This window comes from Schistocerca cancellata, chromosome 11 (genome assembly GCF_023864275.1).
Source record: "Schistocerca cancellata isolate TAMUIC-IGC-003103 chromosome 11, iqSchCanc2.1, whole genome shotgun sequence".
Lineage (NCBI taxonomy): Eukaryota > Metazoa > Arthropoda > Insecta > Orthoptera > Acrididae > Schistocerca > Schistocerca cancellata.
The window spans coordinates 167365844-167390493 of record NC_064636.1 but is presented as its reverse complement, the minus strand read 5'-3'; the positions used below and the strand labels follow the sequence as shown (position 1 = coordinate 167390493).

General features: G+C 41.7%; 1 protein-coding gene across 1 annotated transcript in view; it reads left to right on the top strand.

Moving 5' to 3' along the window:
• The window catches only part of LOC126108558 (large subunit GTPase 1 homolog), a 200194-nt gene that overhangs the window by 45149 nt on the left and 130395 nt on the right, over window positions 1-24650 (top strand). Inside the window, exon 5 of the mRNA XM_049913845.1 lies at window positions 1768-1979. Within this exon, the coding sequence (XP_049769802.1) occupies window positions 1768-1979 (212 nt within the window). The remainder of the gene's footprint in view (window positions 1-1767; window positions 1980-24650) is intronic.

Sequence of the window (24650 nt, the reverse complement as noted above, 5' to 3'; positions counted from 1 at the left end):
AAGCGTTCAGTGAATTCGGAAGTAAAATTCTATGTACCGACTTGACAGAAAATCCTAGGAAGTTCTGGTCTTACATTAAATCAGTAAGTGGATCGAAACTGCATATCCAGAGACTCCGGGATGATGAAGGCATTGAAACAGAGGATGACACGCGTAAAGCTGAAATACTAAACACCTTTTTCCAAAGCTGTTTCACAGAGGAAGACCACACTGCGGTTCCTTGTCTAAATCCTCGCACAAATGAAAAAATGGCTGACATCGAAATAAGTGTCCAAGGAATAGAAAAGCAACTGGAATCACTCAACAGAGGAAAGTCCACTGGACCTGACGGGATACCAATTCGATTCTACACAGAGTACGCGATAGAACTTGCCCCCCTTCTAACAGCCGTGTACCGCAAGTCTCTAGAGGAACGGAAGGTTCCAAATGATTGGAAAAGAGCACAGGGAGTTCCAGTTTTCAAGAAGGGTCGTCGAGCTGACATCGATCTCTTGTAGAATTTTAGAACATGTTTTTTTCGCTTATCATGTCATTTCTGGGAACCCAGAATCTACTCTGCAGGAATCAACATGGATTCCGGAAACAGTGATCGTGTGAGACCCAACTCGCTTCATTTGTTCATGAGACCCAGAAAATATTAGATACTGGCTCCCAGGTAGATGCTATTTTTCTTTACTTCCGGAAGGCGTTCGATACAGTTCCGTACTGTCACCTGATAAACAAAGTAAGAGCGTACGGAATATCAGACCAGTTGTGTGGCTGGATTGAAGAGTTTTTAGCAAACAGAACACAGCATGTTGTTATCAACGGAGACGTCTGCAGACGTTAAAGTAACCTCTGGCGTGCCAGAGGGGAGTGTTATGGGACCATTGCTTTTCACAATATATATAAATGACTTAGTAGATAGTGTCGGAAGTTCCGTGTGGCTTTTTGCGGATGGTGCCGTAGTATACAGAGAAGTTGCAGCATTAGAAAATTGCAGTGAAATGCAGGAATATCTGCAGCGGATAGGCACTTGGTGCAGGGACTGGCAACTGACCCTTAACATAGACAGATGTAACGTATTGCGAATACATAGAAAGGAGGATCCTTTATTGTACGATTATATGATAGCGGAACAAACAGTGGTAGCAGTTACTTCTGTAAAATATCTGAGAGTATGCGTATGGAACGATTTGAAGTGGAATGATCATAGGACGGGGTGACAGAGGAGATAGAGAAGATCCAAAGAAGAGCGGCGTGTTTCGTCACAAGGTCATTTGGTAACCGTGCTAGCGTTACGGAGATGTTTAGCAAACTCGAGTGGCAGACTCTGCAAGACAGGCGCTCTGCATCGCGGTATAGCTCGCTGTCCAGGTTTCGAGAGGGTGCATTTCTGGACGAGGTATCGAATATACTGCTTCCCCCTTCTTATACCTGCCGAGGAGATCACGAATGTAAAATTAGAGAGATTCGAGCGCGCACGGCAGTCGTTCTTCCCACAAATTGTACGTGACTGGAACAGGAAAGGGATGTAACGAAAGTGGCACGTAAAATGCCCTCCGTCACACACCGTTGGGTGGCTTGTGGGGTATAAATGTAGATGTAAATGTAGATGTAGAAGTGTCGTAGAGGAATTGGAGGTGTCTGTCTGTCTTTTTTTTTTTTTTTTTTTTTGCCCCCCTGTGTCTCTCGCAAGAGTGGAACGGCACAGTAGTAGTCCGAAACTGGTTCAGCTCACCCACTGTCGAGTAGCCGCACGGACGTAGACGCCTGTCGTGTTCGCAGTGACGTGGTGGTGCAGATCCTGGACGCGCGCAACCCGCTGCTGTACCGGTGTGGCGACCTGGAGCGCTACGTGTCGGAGCAGGCGGCCGGCCGCAAGCTGAACGTGCTGCTGCTGAACAAGGCGGACCTGCTGCAGCCGCGCCAGCGCGCCGCCTGGGGGCGCCACTTCCGCCGCCGGGGCGTCCTCGCCGCCTTCTTCTCGGCCACCGGAGGTACGGCTGTGCGTGGGGGCGGCGCCGCTGTTCTCGCAGGGAGAGTCGGTCTCATTTGCCTCGTCACGTTTGTAAACACGGAGCGATAAGAGGTTGCGTACTGACCGAGGTCGTCGCTTGCACAGAATATCTCTCAGGTGGCTGATGAAATAATAATTTTTTGTGGTAAGGAATAGGGAAGGGAAAGTTTTTATTTAATTTATATTATAACGGGTAAGGTCACCGAGGAGTTTAATTTCTTTACAGTTGTCAGCACCTTTGACCCACACTGACACAGATTTGGAGTAATTTATTTTACGACGATTCCCGGTCCCGTGAACGAAAGACATCGACGGCAGGTAATACGATTTACACGTGTGTCTATTGTAGACTTCTGTGACGTAAAATGTCTGGTATGTGATGACGTCACGACTGTTAAAACTTTCTGGCCCTGCAACTTTATCGACTTTTGGTCCACGGACGAGGGCAACGGTTGGTTACCTGTCCGTTACCGTGCTGCAGGGTATCATTATTGGTAATGGCAAAGTTAAGAACTCCGCCACAGAACACTGACGGACCGTGCAGGACGACTTGAGCACCTACGTAGTTCTAATAATAGCAATATTGTCTATTGCTTAATACACTGTAGGGCGGGTACGCGTTCTTGTCCTACAATAGAGACGTGGGTAAATCGTATTACCTGCCGTCGATGTCTTTCATTCTCAGGACCGGGAATCGTCATAAAATAAATGATTCTGAATCTGTGTCAGTGAGGTTCAGTGTTACATGGCTTTATGCTTGATTACAGACTTACTATTTTATCAGTCGATTTGTTTTCACCACCTAACGCGTGCTGTTTACGTCCTCTTTCGATGCTGAGCGATGTATCACTTTTCGTTCTGACGCCGCAACTCTTCCTTTCCTATATCTTCACTGCTTTTCATCTATATAAATGATGAACTATTGGTTTTGCCGTTCGACACCTTTTTAATAACTGTGGAAGTATTACAGGCATCGGGTCCCACCTAATGGTCACTCACCTATACGTTATACGCGAACCTTTCGAGACTCGATCGATCTGTTTACAAAGAGAAAGCAGAATCTCTCTTCCTTTGACGTTGTCCGACAACGACCTAGGAAGCTGGACGCCCTCGCGGCCCTGGCTCTTCCGTGGCGCGTGGTAGTTTGCAGCATTCGTTTCATTCCTCGCCCACTTGCCGCTACGTCAAACTTTCCTGGTGATCGTCGGGCAACGTCTTCCACATTATCTGCAACATAAATAAACTTTCTTCCCACAGTATTTCTCAAAACCCAAAAACAAACTTAAATAACATAATAACAACTATTCTTACAATTATTCGTATAAGTCTTGGTTGATTTAATGAGGGGTGGGACAGGCCTAAGCCTTGTGACACCACAGAGGGTCAAAGGTGCTGACAGTTGTAAAGAAATTAAACTCGTCAGTGACCTTACCCATTATTATAGAAATTAAATAAAAACTCTCCCTTCCCTACTCCTTACCACAAAAAATTATTAACTACACTATTCCATCAGCCACATGGGAGATACTCTGTGCGGTCATTACACAACCTCTTATCGCGCTGTGTTTACAATCGTAACAAGCCACAGGAATAATGATTCTATCAGAAAATTTCTGACCGGTTGCATCGGCCAACAACCGCCAGGTGTACATCGAGAACCAGGGGTTTGAGGATGCAACAGCTTTGTCTATAAAAGTAATGAACCTGGTAAGAAGGCTTCAGTCTTCGTGCAGCTGCGGGAGCAACAGCATTGGACCTCTGACACAGAAGATGCCACGATATTATAGGAGGAGAACACGTACCCACACTACAGTGTATTAAGCAATAGACAATATTGCTATTAATACCTAGAACTACGTAGGTGCTCAAGTCGTCCTGCACGGTCCGTCAGTGTTCTGTGGCGGAGTTCTTAACTTTGCCATTACCAATAATGATACCCTGCAGCACGGTAACGGACAGGTAACCAACCGTTGCCCTTGTCCGTGGACCAAAAGTCGGTAAAGCTGCAGGGCTCGAAAGTTTTAACAGTCGTGACGTCGTCGCGTACCGGACATTTCACGTCACAGAGGTCTACAATAGAGACGCGGTTAAATCGTATTACCTGCCGTCGATGCCTTTCGTTCTCGGGACCGGGAATCGTCGTAAAATAAATGAATCCGAATCTGTGTCAGTGTGGGTCAAAGGTGCTGACAATTGTAAAGAAATTAAACTCGTCGCCGGTTGTGAGAGAGTGTCGGCAACAGTACCAGATTATTTGCTGGCGGTGCTGTTGTCGTCAGCAAAGTATAGCCGGTAGCTGATTTTAAGGAAATGTGGGAAGACTCGGATTAAAGTACCACCTGCTCTAATTAATGACAGCTCTCTTTAAATGTAGTTATTTACTTCAGCCCAAAGATTGGTTTGGTGCAGCTCTCCCCACCACTGCATCCTGTGACAGCATAATCATCTCCGAATAATCACCACAACCTATTGTGTCAGTGCATAAGTTCGTAGCATTCTCCCACAAGGTTAATACTCACGACAGATACACGTGTGACTCGAGTCGTCGATAATATATTCTCCTTCACCATTTACGACAGTCTGCCAATGCCGGGGTACTTTTTTGACTCAATTTCGTGGAGAAAGGTAGTTCCTCGAAGGTTATTCGACAGAGGGCGGAAAAGGTGAAAATCTGGAGGCACGAAATCGGATGAATAAGGTGGGTATGCAATGACTTCCTAACACAACTCCTGTGTAGTGGTTTTTGTCAGTCTGGCAGAATGTGAGCAGGCATTATCGTGGGGTAGCGTCACTTCACTCAGCCTTCCCGGTCTCCATTCTCGTGTTGTGTCTGCGAGACATCTCAGTTGTTCACAATATGTGTCAGCAGTGATTGTTCCAGCTCGTGGAAGCAACTCGTAGTACATCACGTCTTTGTTCTTTCGTGGCTAATCGGCAAGGTCTGAATCGTTCTGTTCGTAAGAGAAAACATAGCTAGCAGAGAAGCTATTCTGTGGAGTAAACGCACGCTCCAAGGAATAATAGGGCTCGAAACTACTTTGCATCAATAATCATCGTATATTGAAGTTTAGGAATCGGTAAGATAAGAAGAGATATTTTGAGATATGTACCGAGTTATATAATTTATAAAAATTTCTGAAAATATCGCGCAGAGACTGCTGCTTGAGACATTACAACTGTTCCAGCAGACGCACAATATTATCTTTTGTGGATGTCCGCACGTCTTTGTACGCAGAGTTGCTCCTTTGTTTGCACTCGAACATTCCTTTATTTTCCTTAATTTAGCACAAAGACACTATTTCTCATCACCTATAATGATACAGGGTAGGAATAGTCGGTGTTGTCCATGAGCCAGTTGATGTCGAGTTGCACAAGTGGCCACCAGCTGATTTTTGTGATTTTAGCTTAAATTGCATGATGGCGGAATGATCACAGTTCGTCATATTTGCTGGTTCTCGAGCACACTGACATGGATCATTGTGGATTAATGCAAGTACAAGGCGTGTTTTTTAAGTAAGTACCATTTTGAAATTAAAAACAGGCGTGCTAAGATATCTCAATAATTTTATTTTTACATGAAAACCTGTACCTTAATCTACTTTCCTCATAATTTCCGACAATATTGGGGCACTTGTGATAACGTTGTACCAGTTTTTGTGTACCCTCCTCATAGAAGTCTGCCGCCTGAGTTGTTAACCACTGCATCACCACTGTTTTGACTTCGTCGTCATCTTGAAGACACTGACCGCCCAGGTGTTTCTTCAAGTGCAGGAACAGACGTAGTCACTGGGCGCAAGATCGGGGCTGTACGGAGGATGATCTAGAGTTTCCCATCGAAATGATGTGATGAGATCTTTGGTCTGATTCGCCACATGCGGACGGGCATTGTCTTGCGGCAGAACGATGCCCTTGCTCAACTTCTGTGGACTGTTGGTTTGATTCTGGTGTGACATAGGCCAAGATGACTGGGTGTTTTTGTTGTCCTCATCATTTCATCATCATCCAGGAAAGTGGCGAAATTGGACTGAGCAAAGATTGGGTAATTGTACGGGCGCTGATAACCACGCAGTTGAGCGCCCCACAAACCAATCATCATCATCATCATCATCATCATCATCATCATCATCATCGTGACATAGGCCACCCATGTTTCATTGCCCAAAACAATTTGGCTTAAGAAATCATCACCGTTGTCGTGGTACCTCTCGAGGAAAGTCAATGCACTGTCTAAACGTTTGGTTTTGTGCACATCCGTCAACATTTTCTGTACCCAACGTGTGCACAATTTTCAGTAATTCAAGTGATCGGTCACAGTGCCATAAAAAACACTACGAGAAACTATAAACAGCCGACCAGTTGCAATGGATAAAGAAATCTTTACCTAGGTTTCAACAGATTTAAATCTGTCTTCAGAAGGCGGCAATTTTACATTAGTATGGACTGATGTATCATCGTCATTTTTACAAATATCTGCATAGATCCATTTGTCCAAATTAATTAGTCACTTGTGAGCTCTGCAATATCCATGTACTAATTTACATTTACATGACAAACCCTATTTTCAGGGCTATATTTTAATTTGGACAAATGGATCTGTGCAGATATTTGTAAAAACGACGATGATACATCAGTCCATACTAATGTAAAATTGCCGCCTTCTGAAGAAGACAGATTTAAATCTGTTGAAACCTAGGTAAAGATTTCTTTATCCATTGCAACTGGTCGGCTGTTTATAGTCTTATTACGTGGAACCGTTGCTGTTGCGCAGCTATGTTTAAAATACTATGAGAAACATTAGGAAAGCCATCCCGCAAGGAGGAAATTGTAAAGCGTCTGTTTTCTCTCACCTTATTGTCCACTTCCTGCACCAAACTTTCATTAACAACCGAAGGACGCCCACTCCGTTGTTCATCGTGCACATTGTGCGACCATCTTCAAATGCTCCCACCCACTTTCTTACCATTCCATCACTGATAATGTTTTCTCCGTAAATTGCACAGATCTCACGATGAATATCGATCGCTTTTAGGCCTTTAGCACTGAGAAATCTTACAAACAGGCCGTACTTCACAGTCGGCGGGACTCACGATTATCGGAGGCATCTTAAACACTCGGTACACAACGTAAACAAGGAAGAATCTGACTGTAATGGCATCAGTGCGTAGATTAAGGTACAGGCTTTCATGTAAAAATAAAATTATTGAGGTATCTTAGCATGTCTTTTTTAATTTCAAAGCGGCACTTACTTAAAAAATACGCCTCGTAAATGATCTTTGTCAAACCTCGAATGTCTTCCTGAACGTGGAGAATCACTAATGTCAAAACAATCCTCCATAAAATGAAAAACCATTTTCTTGGCACGGTCTGTCAGTGGCATTAACCGCATACGAGGTACAAATGTTTCTTGCTATCTCGGCTGCTATCATTCCTCATCGAACGCAAACTGAAGAAAATGTCAGAAATTTCTATGCTCGGCAATCCATTTTCTGTTGTCGTCAGCTCCACTCACTATCTCCAATTGACAAAGTGACAATTGGCCACAGTGGATTGCGAACAAAAAATGGTAATTGGTATAAGATTTAAAGCCATAGCAACAATCACACCAACAAGCAAAACAAAAATGCCACAAACTTATGCATCAACCTGACACATCCACATGAACATACTGTAGTGAAGCTTTTTTGATTTCTTGATGCTTGTATTCTCCTGATGCTTGTATTCTCCTCTTGTTCAAACTGTCCATTGCCACACCAATCTAATATACCTTTGGAGAAGCATTCCTGGCTTTTGAATTTGTAATCATTGTTAACAAATTTCTCTTTTTAAAGAAAGCTTTTGTAACTGCAGTCAGTCTACAATTATATACCCTCTCTGCAAACTACTACATGGTGCATGGCAGCAGTGGGTGATACAGAAAAACCTCAAGGAGGGGGCTGTAAAGATATTTTGAGATACATTTACTGTTACCGTAATATAAAATAATCGAGTCACATGCAAAGTTTAAGAAAGTTTTATTTAAACTGATAATACACATATACAAGATGATGCTGTTGAATGATATAAAACAAGAGCATTTGTGGTTCTTTTTCTTAAATGATGAATTCTAGCTGGGTCGATGCATGGAGCACTTAACACTTAACTGAAAACAATATTAACATTAGCTTTCGAACACCAGTTTTTTTCCAGTAATAACATACACATTCATACACTCCACAGAGAGTATACTCCCACAGCCATGCCATTACTCTTCCACCCTAAAATTTATCGTATCACAAGTTACGGCCACATCTTCGTACGCCACAGTGTTGAAAAACTTGTTTCAACTGTAGCAATAGATGTAGGTAGACAAGCAAATATTTTGTACAGCGGGTGCAAAATAGGATAGTCAGATGTAGGGCAAACAGACAACACTTGCATAACAGAATCACAATCAACTGAACATTATCACTCTTGACTAATCTTCACACTTGCACTTGCTAAAACTAGGTATTTTTACTTATTCATATTTCAGCCTTAATATTTCTGCTTCTGGATGTAAACTAGCTTCCTGTTTGGCGAATAGTCCATATTTATAAAGCTACGTGTCAAAGGTTCTCTGTACAAGAACACAGTAGAATATTTATGACTTATCTCGAATAAATGCCGTACAGAATAACGTATTGGGGTCCTAGAATGGCTGTGACTTTTCTCATAGGTACGTATTAGCCATCTAGGTGCCAGACAGAAATGTATAAAATACAATAACACGGTCGCACGTTCTATGTAGGAAAGTACAACTACTCGATAACTTGATTCAGTTGAGTGGACTGACGAAACAAATGAACGAATAACGTGCGGGGTGACTGGCGGGAGCGGCACAGGTGACAATGCGGGCGGCACTGAAATGAGGGAGGGGGGAGGGGGAGGTGCCTTGCGCACTACCCGTATGTATCCGTCACTGCATGGCAGTGGGTACTGTGTACCATTGTAACAATACCAGTTGAGATGGATGTAACGGAACTTGAATAGCGTATTTGCCTCTATTGGTTTCGGTAGAGAGATCTTATATATTTATATATAATATTGCACGAATGAAGACTGGGCGAGTGTAAAGCTATCGTTAAAAATGCATGGCGCGCGATTTGTTATGATTTGGTCAGTCATAATAATAATAACATGCTTTTGAATACAATTAAAATATAACGGCGATACCTGTTTAGTGTTCTTGGAAATAATATGCAGTAAATTAATGAGTAAGGTAGCCGATCCTATAAGAAGAGGTAAAATTGGACATACTGAGGTGTTTTGCTTTATATCGACAAAGCCGATGACACGGCGTCATTTTTTTCATTTACTCTTAGAAATAAACAAGTAAAGAAGTGCTAATTGTGCATAGTGACAAAAATATAGGGGCGAGTTTTAAATAACTACAGTATACGATCGGAGTAACAAAAGGACACTTAGTCACACAAAATCACGGATAGCGAAGTGTGGTCATTAAATTGAGTACACCTACAGGGCGGTCAATTCCGGGATAAATCCATACGCATCTCACGAGGGACGTGGTATTGAGACAGTTATCGCGGAGAGTGGGCTCCAATTTATGAAAAGGACAAAAACGTTAACTTTTACGTGAACTTTTAATAATTGTGGATCGGAGAGAAAAGTGTGTAATTGTCTTACCCCTAACAAACATTCGTGGAGGTGGTGGCAAAACTAGAAGAGTCAATTACAAAATACTGTATCACTATCATTGACCGTTGGTGTCGAGCAACCAAAACTGTTCATCAAAGGGTTTCGATGGAACTTGGGAGTTAGGATTCAGGAACTCGCATATACTCCACATCAGTGAGTGAACGAGTGGTGAATGCGAAATAAAACTGTGAACAAAGTTACGTTAAATAAAACAGAAGAAACAAGACAGTTTGGTCGTATCTGTTGTTATTCCGTAAACTGTAACATTTCTTATCATTGTACGAAGCCTTTATAGACGATCGTTATGACAATTTGCTTCTAAGGGGTCTTGTTACGAGTTAAGTTTTAGGGACCTGGTCAAGAGGGGGTAGTTCGTAGATCCTGACTACTGCAGCTATTATGGAATCAGGTGCTACCATGACCGTTGTGTGTTGTCAATGACTTGAGGTTACCATATCTCGTGCTCTAAGACCGACGTGCCTTCTCGTTTGCTATAACAGTGCCTCACAGCAACAACAACGCCAGCAACGAAGCAAGATACGGTAGACCATTACCGGTCATTTCCTTTTCTGTTTCACTTGCAGACCAAGTAAGAGAAAAATGACTGTCTATAAGCCTCTATAGGAGCCCTAATGTCTCTTATCTTTGTGGTCCGCATATGAAATGTATGTCACCAGCTGTAGAATCATTCTGCAGTCGGTCTCAGATGCCGGTCCTGTGAATTTCCTCAAAAGGGCCTTGCAAAAAGACCCCCGTCTTCTCTCTGGGGTTTCCCGTTAGAGTTCCCAAACTGTCTTTGTAATATTTGCACGCTGATCAAACTTACTTGTAACAAATGTAACAACATCCCTCTGAATCGCTTCAGTGTGTTCCTTTAATCTGACCCGGTGGGGGGCAGTACTCGAGAATGGTTCACACTCGTGTTACATACAATGTCTTCTTTGTAGATCAGCTGCACTATCCCAAAATTCTCCCAATAAAATGAAGGCTGCCATTCACCTACCCTGCTACGAGGGTGGTTTGAGAAGTTCTCAGAACAGAATAGAAAATAAAAGTACTTAAATCACTGAAACTTTTTCATTTTTCAATGTAGTCTCCTTGTAGATTAATGCATTCGGTCCAACGATGTTCCAGTGCCTTGATCCAATCTTGAAAATGAGTTTCCTACAGGCCTGCAAAATAGTTGTCAACTCCGGCTATCAGTTCTGCGTTTGAAGTGAATCTTCATCCACCAAGAAAAATGTTCAGTTTTGGGAAGAGAGGGAAGTCTAATGGAGCCATTTGAGGTGAATAAGGCGGGTGTGGCAACAGTTCATACTGTAGTTTGTGCAACTATGCCACGGTGACGGCACATGTGTGCGAATGCGCTTTGTCTCGATGGGAGATGACTTTCTTCCTTGCTAAACATGGCCTTGTTTCACTTATGTTTTGTTCAATTTTTCCAGGAGGTTAGCATAGTATTCTCCAGTAATTGTTTGCCAATGGGGAGATAATCTACAAAAAATCCCCTTTGCATCCCAAAACACTGATGCCATGACCTTTAACACTGAAGGAATCGTCTTTGCTTTCTTTGGTGGCAGAGTATCAGCATGTTTCCACTGCTTTGACTGTTGTTTTGTCTCTGGGCTATAGTAGTGCACCCAAGTTTCATCTGCAGCCACAAACCGGCACAAAAAATCTTGTTCGTTTCTCCTAAAACGGGCCAAACATTGTTCTGATATCCATTCTCGTGCATTTTTGATCCGCCATCGAGAGTTGTGGCACCCGTCGTGCAGATGATTTTTTCATTTCTAATTCTTCAATTAAAATGTGATATGCCGTTTCAGATGACATCTGGCAAGTGTGAGCAATTTCGTGCACTTTCAATCGGTGATCCTCCGCGACCATTTTGTGCTCCTTTGCAATAGTTTCTGGAGTAGTAACACATCTCGGCTGACCACTACGCGCGTCATCATCTGAACTCTCCTGACCAAATTTAAGTTCATTTGTCCACTCGGCAACAGTTGAATATGGAGGAGCAGAGTCCCCCAGAGTATTCTGGACATTGGCACCAATGTCCTTTGCTTTCATACGTTTCTCTACGAAGTACTTAATCACTGCTCCAACCCCGATTTTTTTGGCCCCCATCTTACCAAATCACTACGCGGGAGCAACAACACTGCCACAGCTCTCTTCTGAGAGCTCTGACGTGGCACATGTTTACAGGTAACATTCCAATGAATATCACGTGAACAACTTGTTGCACTAGTGCTGACCTCTCGTGGTGATTCCGAGAAATTTTCAAATGACCCTCGTATGAGGGGTGTTCAAAAGAAAAGGTACAAAATGACACTGTAGGTATAATTGATGTTTCATTCAAAAATAATCACCAGATGCCCAAGTACCGGGTGATCAAAAAGTCAGTATAAATTTGAAAACTGAATAAATCACGAAATAATGTAGATAGAGAGGTACAAATCGACACACATGCTTAGAATGACATGGGGTTTTATTAGAACCAAACAAATACAAAAGATCAAAAAATGTCCGACAGATGGCGCTTCATCTGATCAGAATAGCAATAATTAGTATAACAAAGTAAGACAAGGCAACGATGATGTTCTTTACAGGAAATGCTCAATATGCCCACCATCATTCCTCAACAATAGCTGTAGTCGAGGAATAATGTTGTGAACAGAAATGTAAAGCACGTCCAGAGTTACGGTGAGGCATTGGCGTCGGATGTTGTCTTTCAGCATCCCTAGAGACGTCGGTCGATCACGATACACTTGCGACTTCAGGTAACTCCGAAGCCAATAATCGTACAGACTGAGGTCTGGCGACCTGGGAGGCCGAGCGTGACGAAAGTGGCGGCTGAGCACACGATCGTCACCAAACGACGCGCGCAAGAGATCTTTCACGCCTCTTGCAATACTTTGTTTTGGTTCTAATAAAATCCCATGTCATTCCAAGCACGTGTCAATTTTTACCTCTCTATCTACATTATTCCGTGGTTTATTAAGTTTTCAAATTTATGCTAACTTTTTGATCACCCGGTACAACATCCCAATGTCCCACTAGCTGAAAGATTTCCGTGACTGACGGGAGCCAGTTCTCCACCGTGTCCTCCAGTTCGTCAACAGATTTGAAGTGCTCTCCTTCACAATTTTTTATATATATATATATATATATATATATATATATATATATATATATATATATATATATATATATATATATATATATATATATATATATATATATATATTTTTAGTGAAGCACACACATGGAAATTGCAGGGCGACATGTCTGGGCCAAAGGGCAGGTGCTTGAGCCGCCCCCACTTGAACTCGGCCATTAAGCTTTGTGCTACCTCAGAGGTGAGCACGCGTGTTATCCTGGAGCACAGTCGTGCCCTTCACGAGCAGCCCAGGTCGTTTGCTCTCGATGGACTCGAGTAGGCTACAGCGTGTACACATCGCTGTTAACCACGTCGGACACTCGTCCACGTCCCGAGATGTCCCACTGTGTTATTTCGGAGTGGCATATGCAAATTTCAACCGACATTCTGTACCTTTTCACCCGAACACTGGTACGATCCTCAGGTATTCGTTCCCTTTTGTATTGTTGTGGAATGTTACGTCTAGACATTTAATCGACGTAATGGTCTCGAGAAGCAGACTACTAATGCTGTATTTCAACACTGCAGGAAGAAGAGAAATTTGTTAACATCGATTATAGTGTCAGGAAGTTGTTTCTCAAAGTATTTGTATGGAGTGTAGCCGTGTACAGAAGTGAAACGTGGACGATAAATAGTTTAGACGAGAAGACGGTAGAAGATTTCGAAATGTGGTGCTACAGAAGAATGCTGAAGATTAGATGGGTATATCACACAACTAATGAGGAGGTACTGAGTAGAATTGGAGAGCAGAGAAATTTGTGGCACAACTTGACTAGAAGAAGGGATCAGCTGGTAGGGCATATTCTCAGGCATCGAGGGATCACCACTTTAGTATTGGAGGGCAGTGTGGAGGGTAAAAATCGTAGGGGGAGACTGAGAGATGAATACACTGAGCAGATTCAGAAGGATGTAGGTTGCAGTAGGTATTGGGAGATGAAGAAGCTTGTACAGGATAGAGTTGCACGGAGAGCTGCATCGAACCAGTCTCTGGACCAAAGACCGCAACAAGAAGGATTCTTTTTGCTACTGATCTCCAGAACTTACTTTTTTTACATTTAGAACTAGAGGTTATTCGTCGCACTGGCTAGAAATTCTGTCTAAATCATCTTGTACCCTCCTGCAGTCACTAAACGGTGATACCTTCCCGTATACCGTGCTGTCTCACTGGCAGCCAGCCACTCGCCCTGTCTGTCAGATCATTAGTGTATATAGAGGATAATAGCAGTCGTATCACATTTTGGGTCGTGGCTCTCTCAAAGATTCCCTCGTCTCTGACAAAAGTAAGTTGTCGAGGACAGTCTCTGCAATTATACAGGGCTATTTTTCGACCGTGACTGCCTCAAGAAATATGTTAAGGGTGTTTTTTAATTACCGCTACCACTCACAAACTTTGTCGGCTATTGTATTACTTATTTATTTAGCAACATATTTAGAGGGAATACCTCATCTTCAGGCTAAATGGCATTACAAAAACAACTTTACAGTAAGGTCATAGTGATATTACACAGTCTTTTCGTAAATGCTGTGGTCATCCTGTTGAAGAAGAGAAAAGTTAGTAAGAGACGATGTCACTTTGGAAGGTAGACTGATGTGTAATGGTCACTCACTTTTTTCTTCTCGCATGGTGGTCTAATTGTGATGTGTTGCGGTGTATCCATTTCCGTGGCTCTGTTGGTCACTGTTCACAAATTGTCACTAATATAACAGTAACTTGGAAACACAATCACAAAAAATTAGTGCAGTGGACAAGATGGCGGTCAAAATACAGCTGGTTTCAATTTGACTGTCAATTTGTCGATCTATGTGGTGTCAGATGTTGAAATGTCTTCTGCACGTCTTGTTATTGTATTACAGATGTAGGTTGATGAAATACATTACAAATTGAGCACCTTTTACAGCATTATTGAACACATTGTGATACAAACTATTTATTTTATATATTTCTAAGGTATTGCTGGGCCTAGAGTCAAACAACTGTCATGTTATGTATCTTTTATTCTAGCCCTTTTGCAGTCAGCCAGTTTGGAGTGGTGTGTGCTAAAAATGTCATGCGGATATATACTGTTATGCTACATTCTATTTAAATTACCATATATCACATAGTATTCACTTTAAAAATATGAAAAAATTACCACTTATCCAGAAAAGTATGTAGAATATTATGACTTACACAGATTATCATAATGTTTCAAATGAATTTGATTTTGACACTCCAAATAAAATATATATTTTTTAAATATTATAAATTTGACTTTGATTTCATATGTCAAACACTGTGCTTCAATTTAAGAAGGCTAACTACAGTCCATAGAATCCACACACATTTCTGAGTAAAATGACATGAGGGGTATGAAATTTGTGTTATTATTTTGAAAGATGATAATTATTTATTTGAAGAGAACATTACAGACTTTCCATGTCTACAGTATGACTTAGCATTTGTGTTTAGGAAAACATTCACCATGCAACCCCTTATTACACCTATTACAAACAGTTCTTGACCTTCTTTTCCTTCCCTCACTAGTACACACACAGCATCTTGACTCTTTCTTCTCTGGAAGATTTCTCAAACCCGGAGAACCACGAGGATCATTAGTTGCATTTTTTTTCTTGCAGCCATTCATCTGACAAGACTTCAATTATCATTACAGTATATACATATCTGGAAAAAACTTTCCTTCCTTTATTATGCTCTTTGTATAATATGTAAGAGTTCAGCAGCATTCTCGACATTACGTTAAAAGCTACCTTCTTCCAGTAACGAAGAGTTCGACTCTCATCCGAATATGCAAATGGCATCATGTCGGATGTGTCTATTCCACCCATATACTGGTTGTACAGGTGTATTATTTCTAGCTTTTTTACTGTTTTGTTTTTATTTTGGACTTCAGTGTCAGTGTCAGCAGCACCAACTTTACTTGACAATAAGAGGACTGGGGTTTGCTGGGTTTTTTCCTCTCGGTACGCACGTGCTAGTACCGGACCTGACTTACAATACATCTTTTCCCCAATTCCAAATTTCTTTCTTAATTGCTCTGGCAAATATTTCCTGTTTTTTTCTTACAGTGCCAGTAATGTATGAACCTAATTTATAAAGACTTTTTACAAGTGGTGCTGACATGAAAAAGTTGTCCACAAAGGTATGATATCCCATGTTCAAATAATTGCCCAAACGCAGTAACTTCTGGACAACACAGTAGCCTAAGCCATGTCTTGCAATCTCAGCCTTATCTTCTTGGCTTTTGGCACCTCTGTAAGTATAAAACCCTAGACAATAGTGCGTTATAGAGTCGCACAGCATCCAGAATTTGATTCCCCATCGGTGGTGGTGTTTGTTTGGCAAATACTGTAATAGGGAAGTGTGACATTTAGTACCAACTAGACTCTCATCAATACTAAGTTGTTCATGAGGTGTGTAATGATGTCTAAATATATTGTTAGCATGATCTACCAATGTCTGGTACCTGATACACGGGTCATAATCAGGATGGCCTGGTGCTGGACATTTCTCACTATCCACAAGATGAAAGAATTTCATAAGATACCTAAATCAGTGGGCAGAAAACATTTTACCTAACCGTGGGAATGCCTGTGACGGTTTTGTGCTCAAGTATGAGAGCATTGTGGGCCTTTTATTGAGTCCCATATTTAGTAAGCAAGCAATAAAACCTCGGTACTTGTCACATTCTTCCATTTCTTATACGGTGTGGACAATGTAGCACGTTTAGCTACAAACTGTTTAGCTGAGCGATTTGTTTCAGTTACAATAAGCTGCAGTAACATTGTAGTAAAGAATAGATTGAAATATTCTATCACAGGAGATCCTGCTGGAGGCATATGTTTTGGTGCTGGCAGCTCTTGAAATGAAATGGATGTGGTAATGGCTGTAGTGTTTCAGTGTATTGTACATCTTCCATTTTGTCTTCATTTTAATTCACAACGTTGTCAAGTACATCACTGTCACTTTGTGAACTGTTGCTACTTCCACTAAAACACTCTGTATCACTAGTATATTCTAAAAGTTCACAAATTTCTTTGTCGGTAAGTCCTCTGCTGTGGCTTCGTGTAGGTCGCATTCTTCACAAAAAGCGGAGAAAATAAACAAACTGTAAACTCTTATCGTGAAGAAAACACGCAGTAACAATGATAAATAACAATACTGCACAAAAACGAGAACGTAGAATGCAATAATAGAATGTAAACATTTACTGCGAAGCACGACGTCAATAAACAAACGGTGTAAAAGCGTAATAATCGAACGCTAATATTTCACTGAAACGATACTCGATTGTCGATAGCTGTCGACCTACACGTAGCTCGAGGCAATGAGCATCTGTAATCGGCACTTCGACACCATCTAACGCCCGATTCCGTAAGCTAAAAGAGACGAAGCAGAGTACCGACGAATCGGCACCCTGACAGTATTAGCGTCAGTACGGGGTGACGATAGATCGTTACCTTGACATTCAAAGGGCTAGGAGTACTGTAGTATATTGGAAAAGAAATGTGAATTTTTGAAGTCTGTCATTTCATTCGTGATCTCGTTATTCCCCGTGTGGCCACGGGTGAATATTTCCATTTCTTCTGAGATGTTCATTTTCCAGCTCTTTCCTAAATTATGTAGTACTTTGACTTCGTTGTCTATTGTAACACTGTGTCCTGCTATAGCTGATTTATTCGGTTTGCCGAGTCTGAAACCGTCAGTGTGTTCTTTAAAGCAGGTTTCAAAATTTCTTCCCGTTTGGCCAAAGTAATATTTGTTGCAATGACTGCATGTAATTTTATAAACTCCTGCTTTGTTAAGTTTCTCTGTGGGATGTGAGATGTCACGTACCAGTTTCTTTTTTAAGTTGTTGTCGGTGGCAAAGGTGATCCCGATGTCTGTTTTTTTAAACAGCTTGGCTATTTTGTCTGATATGACACCTAAATATGGTAACATTATGTACTTGGGTTTTTAGATGTTGTGTGAGAAATCTGTGTCACATTGATTGTTATTTTTAGTTGTGCATTGTGATACTGTGTCTATTTCATGTTTGTGATAGCCATTATTACGTGCAATGTATTTGATAGTGTTCATTTCTGTCTCATAGTCGGCAGCATTAAGTGGGAATTTCTGTGCTTTGTTTAAGAAGGATCTGAATGCAGCTTGTTTATGAGAGTTGGGTTGTGTGGAAAATACGTGTATTTTGTCAACCGACATCTGTAATAGGATAACAAGACATGCAGAAGATGTGTAAACATCTTTCACCACACTGATCGATAAATCGATAGTCAAATCGAAACTGGCTGTATTCGGACTGCCGTCTAGTCCACTGCACTACAGAACTGTTTGTGATCGTGTTTTCAAGTTACTGATATGTTAGTGACAATTTGTGAACAATGGCCAAGAAAGACACAGAAATGGAAACACCTCCACGCATCACGAGACTGGTGCCAAAAGAACAAAGTGAGTGACTGTTACAAAACATTTTCATGCAAACATCAGTCCAGCTTCCAAAGTGACATTGCCTCTTACTAAGTTTCCTCATCTTCCACAGGATGACCACAGAATTCATGAAAAGACTATGTAACATCAGTATGACCTTATTGTAAAGTTGTTTTTGTAATGCCATTTAGCCTGAAGATGAAGTATGCTCTCAAAACATGTCGCTAAATAAATAAGTAATACAATAGCTGACAAAGTTTGTGACTGGTAGTGGTAATTAAAAAAACCTTTACAGAAATATATCTGCTTCCTGAATAGTTGGTTAATAACTTTAACTATGCCCCAAAGTGCTGATATCTTTCATAAGTGGTCACAATGAAGCATTTCACCGCATTGGGTATTTTGTTTTATTAAAAATGTGATGCTGTAAAAAGTACAAAAGTAATTCACAAATGAAAATTGTTGTCATTCCACATTTATATGAGGCACACTTAGCACTGAGATGTTTAGAAAATTTGTGAGTTATTGTGCTGATCACAACTTTGGAAGAAAGCCCAACTTATCTTGGGTACACGTGTGTGCGCCCCCCCCCTCCTCCTCCTCGCCCCACCCACCCACCCACCCACACACACACACACACACACACACACACACACACACACACACACACACACACACGGAACATGCCCCTGCTCCTTGCATCACGTCGGTCACCCAGTCACATTCCCTGCTGCTGGCACAGCGACAAATTAATAGTTATGTTGCAATTTAATATGTGTGTACTAATGTAAATTTCTGGTGCCGACTTGTTCCAATGAGTTATAAAAAAAAAGGCCTGGGAGGGGCTGAAAAGCCATTCTGTCTGAAATTAATGCCTCGTACAGGGTCTCCATAAGTCCGCTGACATTTCAAAAACTAATAACTTGCAAATTGTTACAGACAGAGCATTGCGGTTTGTTGTGAGACACATATCAGCTCTCAAAGATTTTTTTTTTATCTGTTTCAGAATTTCAGTGTGTAACCCAACTGTCATCGAACATTAGGCAATATTCGAGTTGAGCCTATGGCATTGCAGCATCTATGGTTCCGATTGCGTAACTGATTTGTTCACGAAGAATATCAGTGCCGTTGATCAGTGTCGTGCACGCGTGATCCTTGCTGTAACTCCACAAAAAGAAGACAAATGGTGCAACACTGGAAGAACATGGGGATCTACTCCACACATTCGGACTGCAATGTGTGGGTACACCGTTGTGTAGGAAGGTAATGGACGGATGCAGTGTTTTGCTCTGTGGTAGCAGGAATTGTTTCTGCGTGTTGAGCTAAACTTTTCCCATTACGGTTTTCTCTGCAAAGAGAAATGGGCCTATCAGCTTATTGTGGACTAAGCCACATCAAACATTAAGCTTGAGATGGTCTTTGGCTGCAATGCGTGGACCATTTGTGCTTTGTACATAGAAAGGCGTAAGCAGTTAAGTACTTTACGGACACTTGATCTCATTACCAATGATTCGTGTGATGTGTGACGAATTGACTTCTGGGGACTGCATTGAAATGCAGCTCGAACTCGGTCGACATATGTTCGAGACACGGGGATGTCCACTTCGAGAAAGGTCTTTGACACTGTTTGTCTCTCTGAAATTTCTGAATCACCTCATTATTTTGGTGGTTCATGGTGTGGGTTCCTGTAGTCATGTCCTAGTTCATGAACCACGGGCAACGTATGAGTGGCCAAGTAAGTGGTCCCGACAGTCGGGATACCAGTTACTTTGGAATAAGGCTGGGCATCTCGGACATATTCTGAGTCGTGGTCACCTTTGTGCTCATATGGCAAAGACTACCAAATCCACCGGTTAGTCCCTCAGCCGTTAGGGGTAAACCCACTGGGACTCGGGGCAAGTAAGGCTAGCAACCTGCTTCCCTGGTACTTTAAATATGATGCTGGCAACAATCAGAGCAAAATGCCTCGGACCTTTGGAGGTGACGGAGTCCCACCTCTAACTGACAAACCAGGGACTCCTAAGATACGACTTGGCAAACAAATGGTAATGAGATGGGGAGCTATTAATATCAATGGGGGCTACTCTGGGAAGAAGGTAGAGCTGGCAGAGGCTGCAAGTAAGATGGGGCTGGATGTTTTAGCTGTTAGTGACATTCGAGTAAGGGGCGAGAAAGAAGAGGAAGTGGGAGAATACAAGGTCTACCTGTCAGGAGTCAAAGCAGGAATAGCACAATGGGGTGTAGGGCTTTACATCATGAAAGAAATGGAACCCAGCGTAGTTGCAATAAGGTATGTAAACGCACGACTGATGTGCATAGATTTGACAGTGTCTAGCAAGAAAATTAGGATTGTGTCAGTATATTCGCATTGTGAAGGGACAGATCAAGATAAGATGGATAGTTTTTATGAGGCACTCAGTGATGTAGTTGTTAGAGTAAAGGACAAGGACAGTGTTCTGCTCATGGGTGATTTTAACGCCAGGATTGGAAATCGAACAGAAGGGTATGAAAAGGTTATGGGTAAATTTGGAGAGGATATGGAGGCCAACAGGAACGGGAAACAACTCTTGGATTTCTGTGCCAGTGTGGGCTTAGTAATCACAAACTCCTTTTTTAAACATAAGAACATTCACCGGTATACTTGGGAAGGCAGGGGAACCAGATCTGTCATTGACTGTATAATAACAGATCAGGAATTCAGGAAGGCTGTGAGGGACACACGTGTATTCAGGGGATTCTTTGATGACACTGATCATTAATTAATCTGCAGTGAAATTGGGATTGTGAGGCCGAAAGTGCAGGAGGTCTGGTCCATATGTAGGAGGATAAGAGTGGAGAAACTTCAGGATAAGGGAATCAGGCACAAGTACATAACAGCGATCTCAGAAAGGTACCAGTTAGTTGAATGTAGTCAATTACAGTCATTGGAAAAGGAATGGACAAGGTACAGGGACACAGTACTAGAAGTGGCTAAAGAATGTCTTGGAACAGTAGTGTGTAAAAGTAGGATGAAGCAAACAGCTTGGTGGAATGATACAGTCAAGGCAGCCTGTAAAAGGAAAAAGAAGGCGTATCAAAAATGGCTACATACCAGAACCCAGGTAGACAGAGAAAGTTATGTTGAAGAAAGAAACAAAGCCAAACAGATAATTGCAGCATCCAAGAAGAAATCGTGGGAAGACTTTGGAAACAGGTTGGAGACTATGGGTCAAGCTGCTGGAAAACCATTCTGGAGTGTAATTAGCAGTCTTCGAAAGGGAGGTAAGAAGGAAATGACAAGTAGTTTGGACAGGTCAGGAAAACTGCTGGTGAATCCTGTGGATGCCTTGGGCAGATGGAGGGAATATTTTGAAGAGTTGCTCAATGTAGGTGAAAATGCGATCAGTAATGTTTCAGATTTCGAGGTAGAATGGGATAGGAATGATGATGGAAATAGGATCACATTTGAGGAAGTGGAAAAAATGGTCAACAGATTGCAGTGCAATAAAGCGGCTGGGGTGGATGAAATTAAGTCGGAACTCATCAAATACAGTGGAATGTCAGGTCTTAAATGGTCTTAAATGGCTACACAGGATAATTGAAATGGCCTGGGAGTCGGGACAGGTTCCATCAGACTGGACAAAAGCAGTAATCACACCAATCTTTAAACATGGAAACAGAAAAGATTGTAACAACTACAGAGGTATCTCTTTAATCAGCGTTGTGGGTAAAATCTTCTCAGGTATTGTTGAAAGGAAAGTGCGAGTATTAGTTGAGGACCAATTGGATGAAAATCAGTGTGGGTTTAGGCCTCTTAGAGGTTGTCAGGACCAGATCTTTAGCTTACGGCAAATAATGGAGAAGTGTTATGAGTGGAACAGGGAATTGTATCTATGCTTTATAGATCTAGAAAAGGCATATGACCGGGTCCCTAGGAGGAAGTTATTGTCTGTTCTACAAGATTATGGGATAGGAGGCAAACTTTTGCAAGCAATTAAAGGTCTTTACATGGATAGTCAGGCAGCAGTTAGAGTTGACGGTAAATTGAGTTCATGGTTCAGAGTAGTTTCAGGGGTAAGACAAGGCTGCAACCTGTTTCCACTGTTGTTCATATTATTTATGGATCATATGTTGAAAACAATAGACTGGCTGGGTGAGATTAAGACAGGTGAACACAAAATAAGCAGTCTCACATATGCGGATGACTTAGTTGTGATGGCAGATTCTATTGAAAGTTCGCAAAGTAATCTTTCAGAGCTAGATCAGAAATGTAAGGACTATGGTATGAAGATTAGCATCTCCAAAACGAAAGTAATGTCAGTGGGAAAGAAATATAAACGGATTGAGTGCCAAATAGGAGGAACAAAGTTAGAACAGGTGGACGGTTTCAAGTACTTAGGATGCATATTCTCACAGGATGGCAACATAGTGAAAGAACTGGAAGCGAGGTGTAGCAAAGCTAATGCAGTGAGCGCTCAGCTACGATCTACTCTCTTCTGCAAGAAAGAAGTCAGTACCAAGACTAAGTTATCTGTGCACCCTTCAATCTTTCGACCAACTTTGTTGTATGGGAGCGAAAGCTGGGTGGATTCAGGCTACCTTATCAACAAGGTTGAGGTTACGGATATGAAAGTAGCTAGGATGATTGCAGGTACTAGTAGATGGGAACAATGGCAGGAGGGTGCCCACAATGAGGAAATCAAAGAAAAACTGGGAATGAACTCTATAGATGTAGCAGTCAGGGCGAACAGGCTTAGATGGTGGGGTCATGTTACACGCATGGGCGAAGCAAGGTTACCCAAGAGACTCATGGATTCAGCAGTAGTGGGTAGGAGGAGTCGGGGCAGACCGAGGAGAAGGTACCTGGATTCGGTTAAGAATGATTTTGAAGTAATAGGTTTAACATCAGAAGAGGCACCAAAGTTAGCACTGAATAGGGGATCATGGAGGAACTGTATAAGGGGGGCTATGCTCCAGACTGAATGCTGAAAGGCATAATCAGTCATAAATGATGATGATGATGATGATGATGACCTCATTATTTTCATTTGTCAGTGGTACAGTTATTTAATAGTGTCAGTAATCCCGCAGTACTGTTGTCACAGATTGTGATTCTGCATACTAGATGACACATTGTGGTTTCTCCTGGTCTGTCGCTGTATTGAAGCGCTCCAGGCCAAATCTGCAATGTAGCACAAAGGTTAAAAACTACGAGAGGTGCTAAACATTTTGCGATGAACCGTGATTCTCTACTTTTTGTTATGAATTATTCTAGGAAAGCTGCAAATAGTTTCCTTCGTTGTTCTTCTTCCTAACTACAAGCTTGTTTTGGCTAAAGTGCCTCTTTCAAGTAAACCTGTGTGTGTTAACAGTTGGTGATTCTACTAGAGGTTTTGCATAGGGGTCGGTTTACTTCTATATTTACATCTAGTTCCAATAGATGCCCAGGTGAATCAGTGACTAAACTGTCGATTGTCTATTTATTGCTAGACCGTTTAAGTCACGTATATTCTATTTGTGTAGAATTTTGTCATGGAGTACTTTTGACAGCTAGATTGACAGTTTATTCTTATTGATGCTTTATGTTTACAGTGTGCTAAGTCATGTGGTGACAATTGTGTGTCATCAATTTTATAATTTTGTTATGATTTTTATCTATGGTTATCTGTTGTTTATGTTTACTGTGTGTTCTTCATCTGTTCTTGATTTCCAAAAGTCAATAAAATTTTCTAGATAATTTTTATGTTTAATATCCACTTGTCTATTGAGAATATCATTTTGTCGGTTTTTCGTGAGCGTATGTATTTCTAATTCTTCCATAATGTTCTCAGCACGTTCTTTTTGTATTTCGTGCAGAAGTTTTAATGCTTTTTCGATGTGCTTTGCTGTGTGATTTTATTTTTTTAGATATAGGTAAAAGCTTTTAACCGTACATAAAAATCGTAACAATTATAATAAAATGAAACACAGCTAGCATCACTCGATTACATCACTTTACTAGCAAAGAGTGCACTGTGAACACCAGGGGTCAATGAGAATATAATGTCAATCTGGCTGTCGACAATATTTCACAAAAAAATGTCTACAAAAACAGAAAGTATGCGACTTGTAACAGCCTAGCAATAAATAGACAGTGCACAGTTTGCTTACTGATGCAAAATGGGCGTGTATTACAACTAGGTGTAAATATATACACTGTTCGACCAGAACATTACGACCACTGACCTACTGTCAATATAAACCGATCCGGGCGATAGCAGTGTCAGCTGACGAGGAATGACTGCTAGTCGGACACGAGCGAGGTGCGTGTAATGGCAGTGAGTGCTGTCTGTGTAGATTGGGGCGGTAGGTGGGTGATCTACCTGAGTTTGACTGAGGGCAGATTGTGACGACCCAGAGGCTCCGCACGAGCA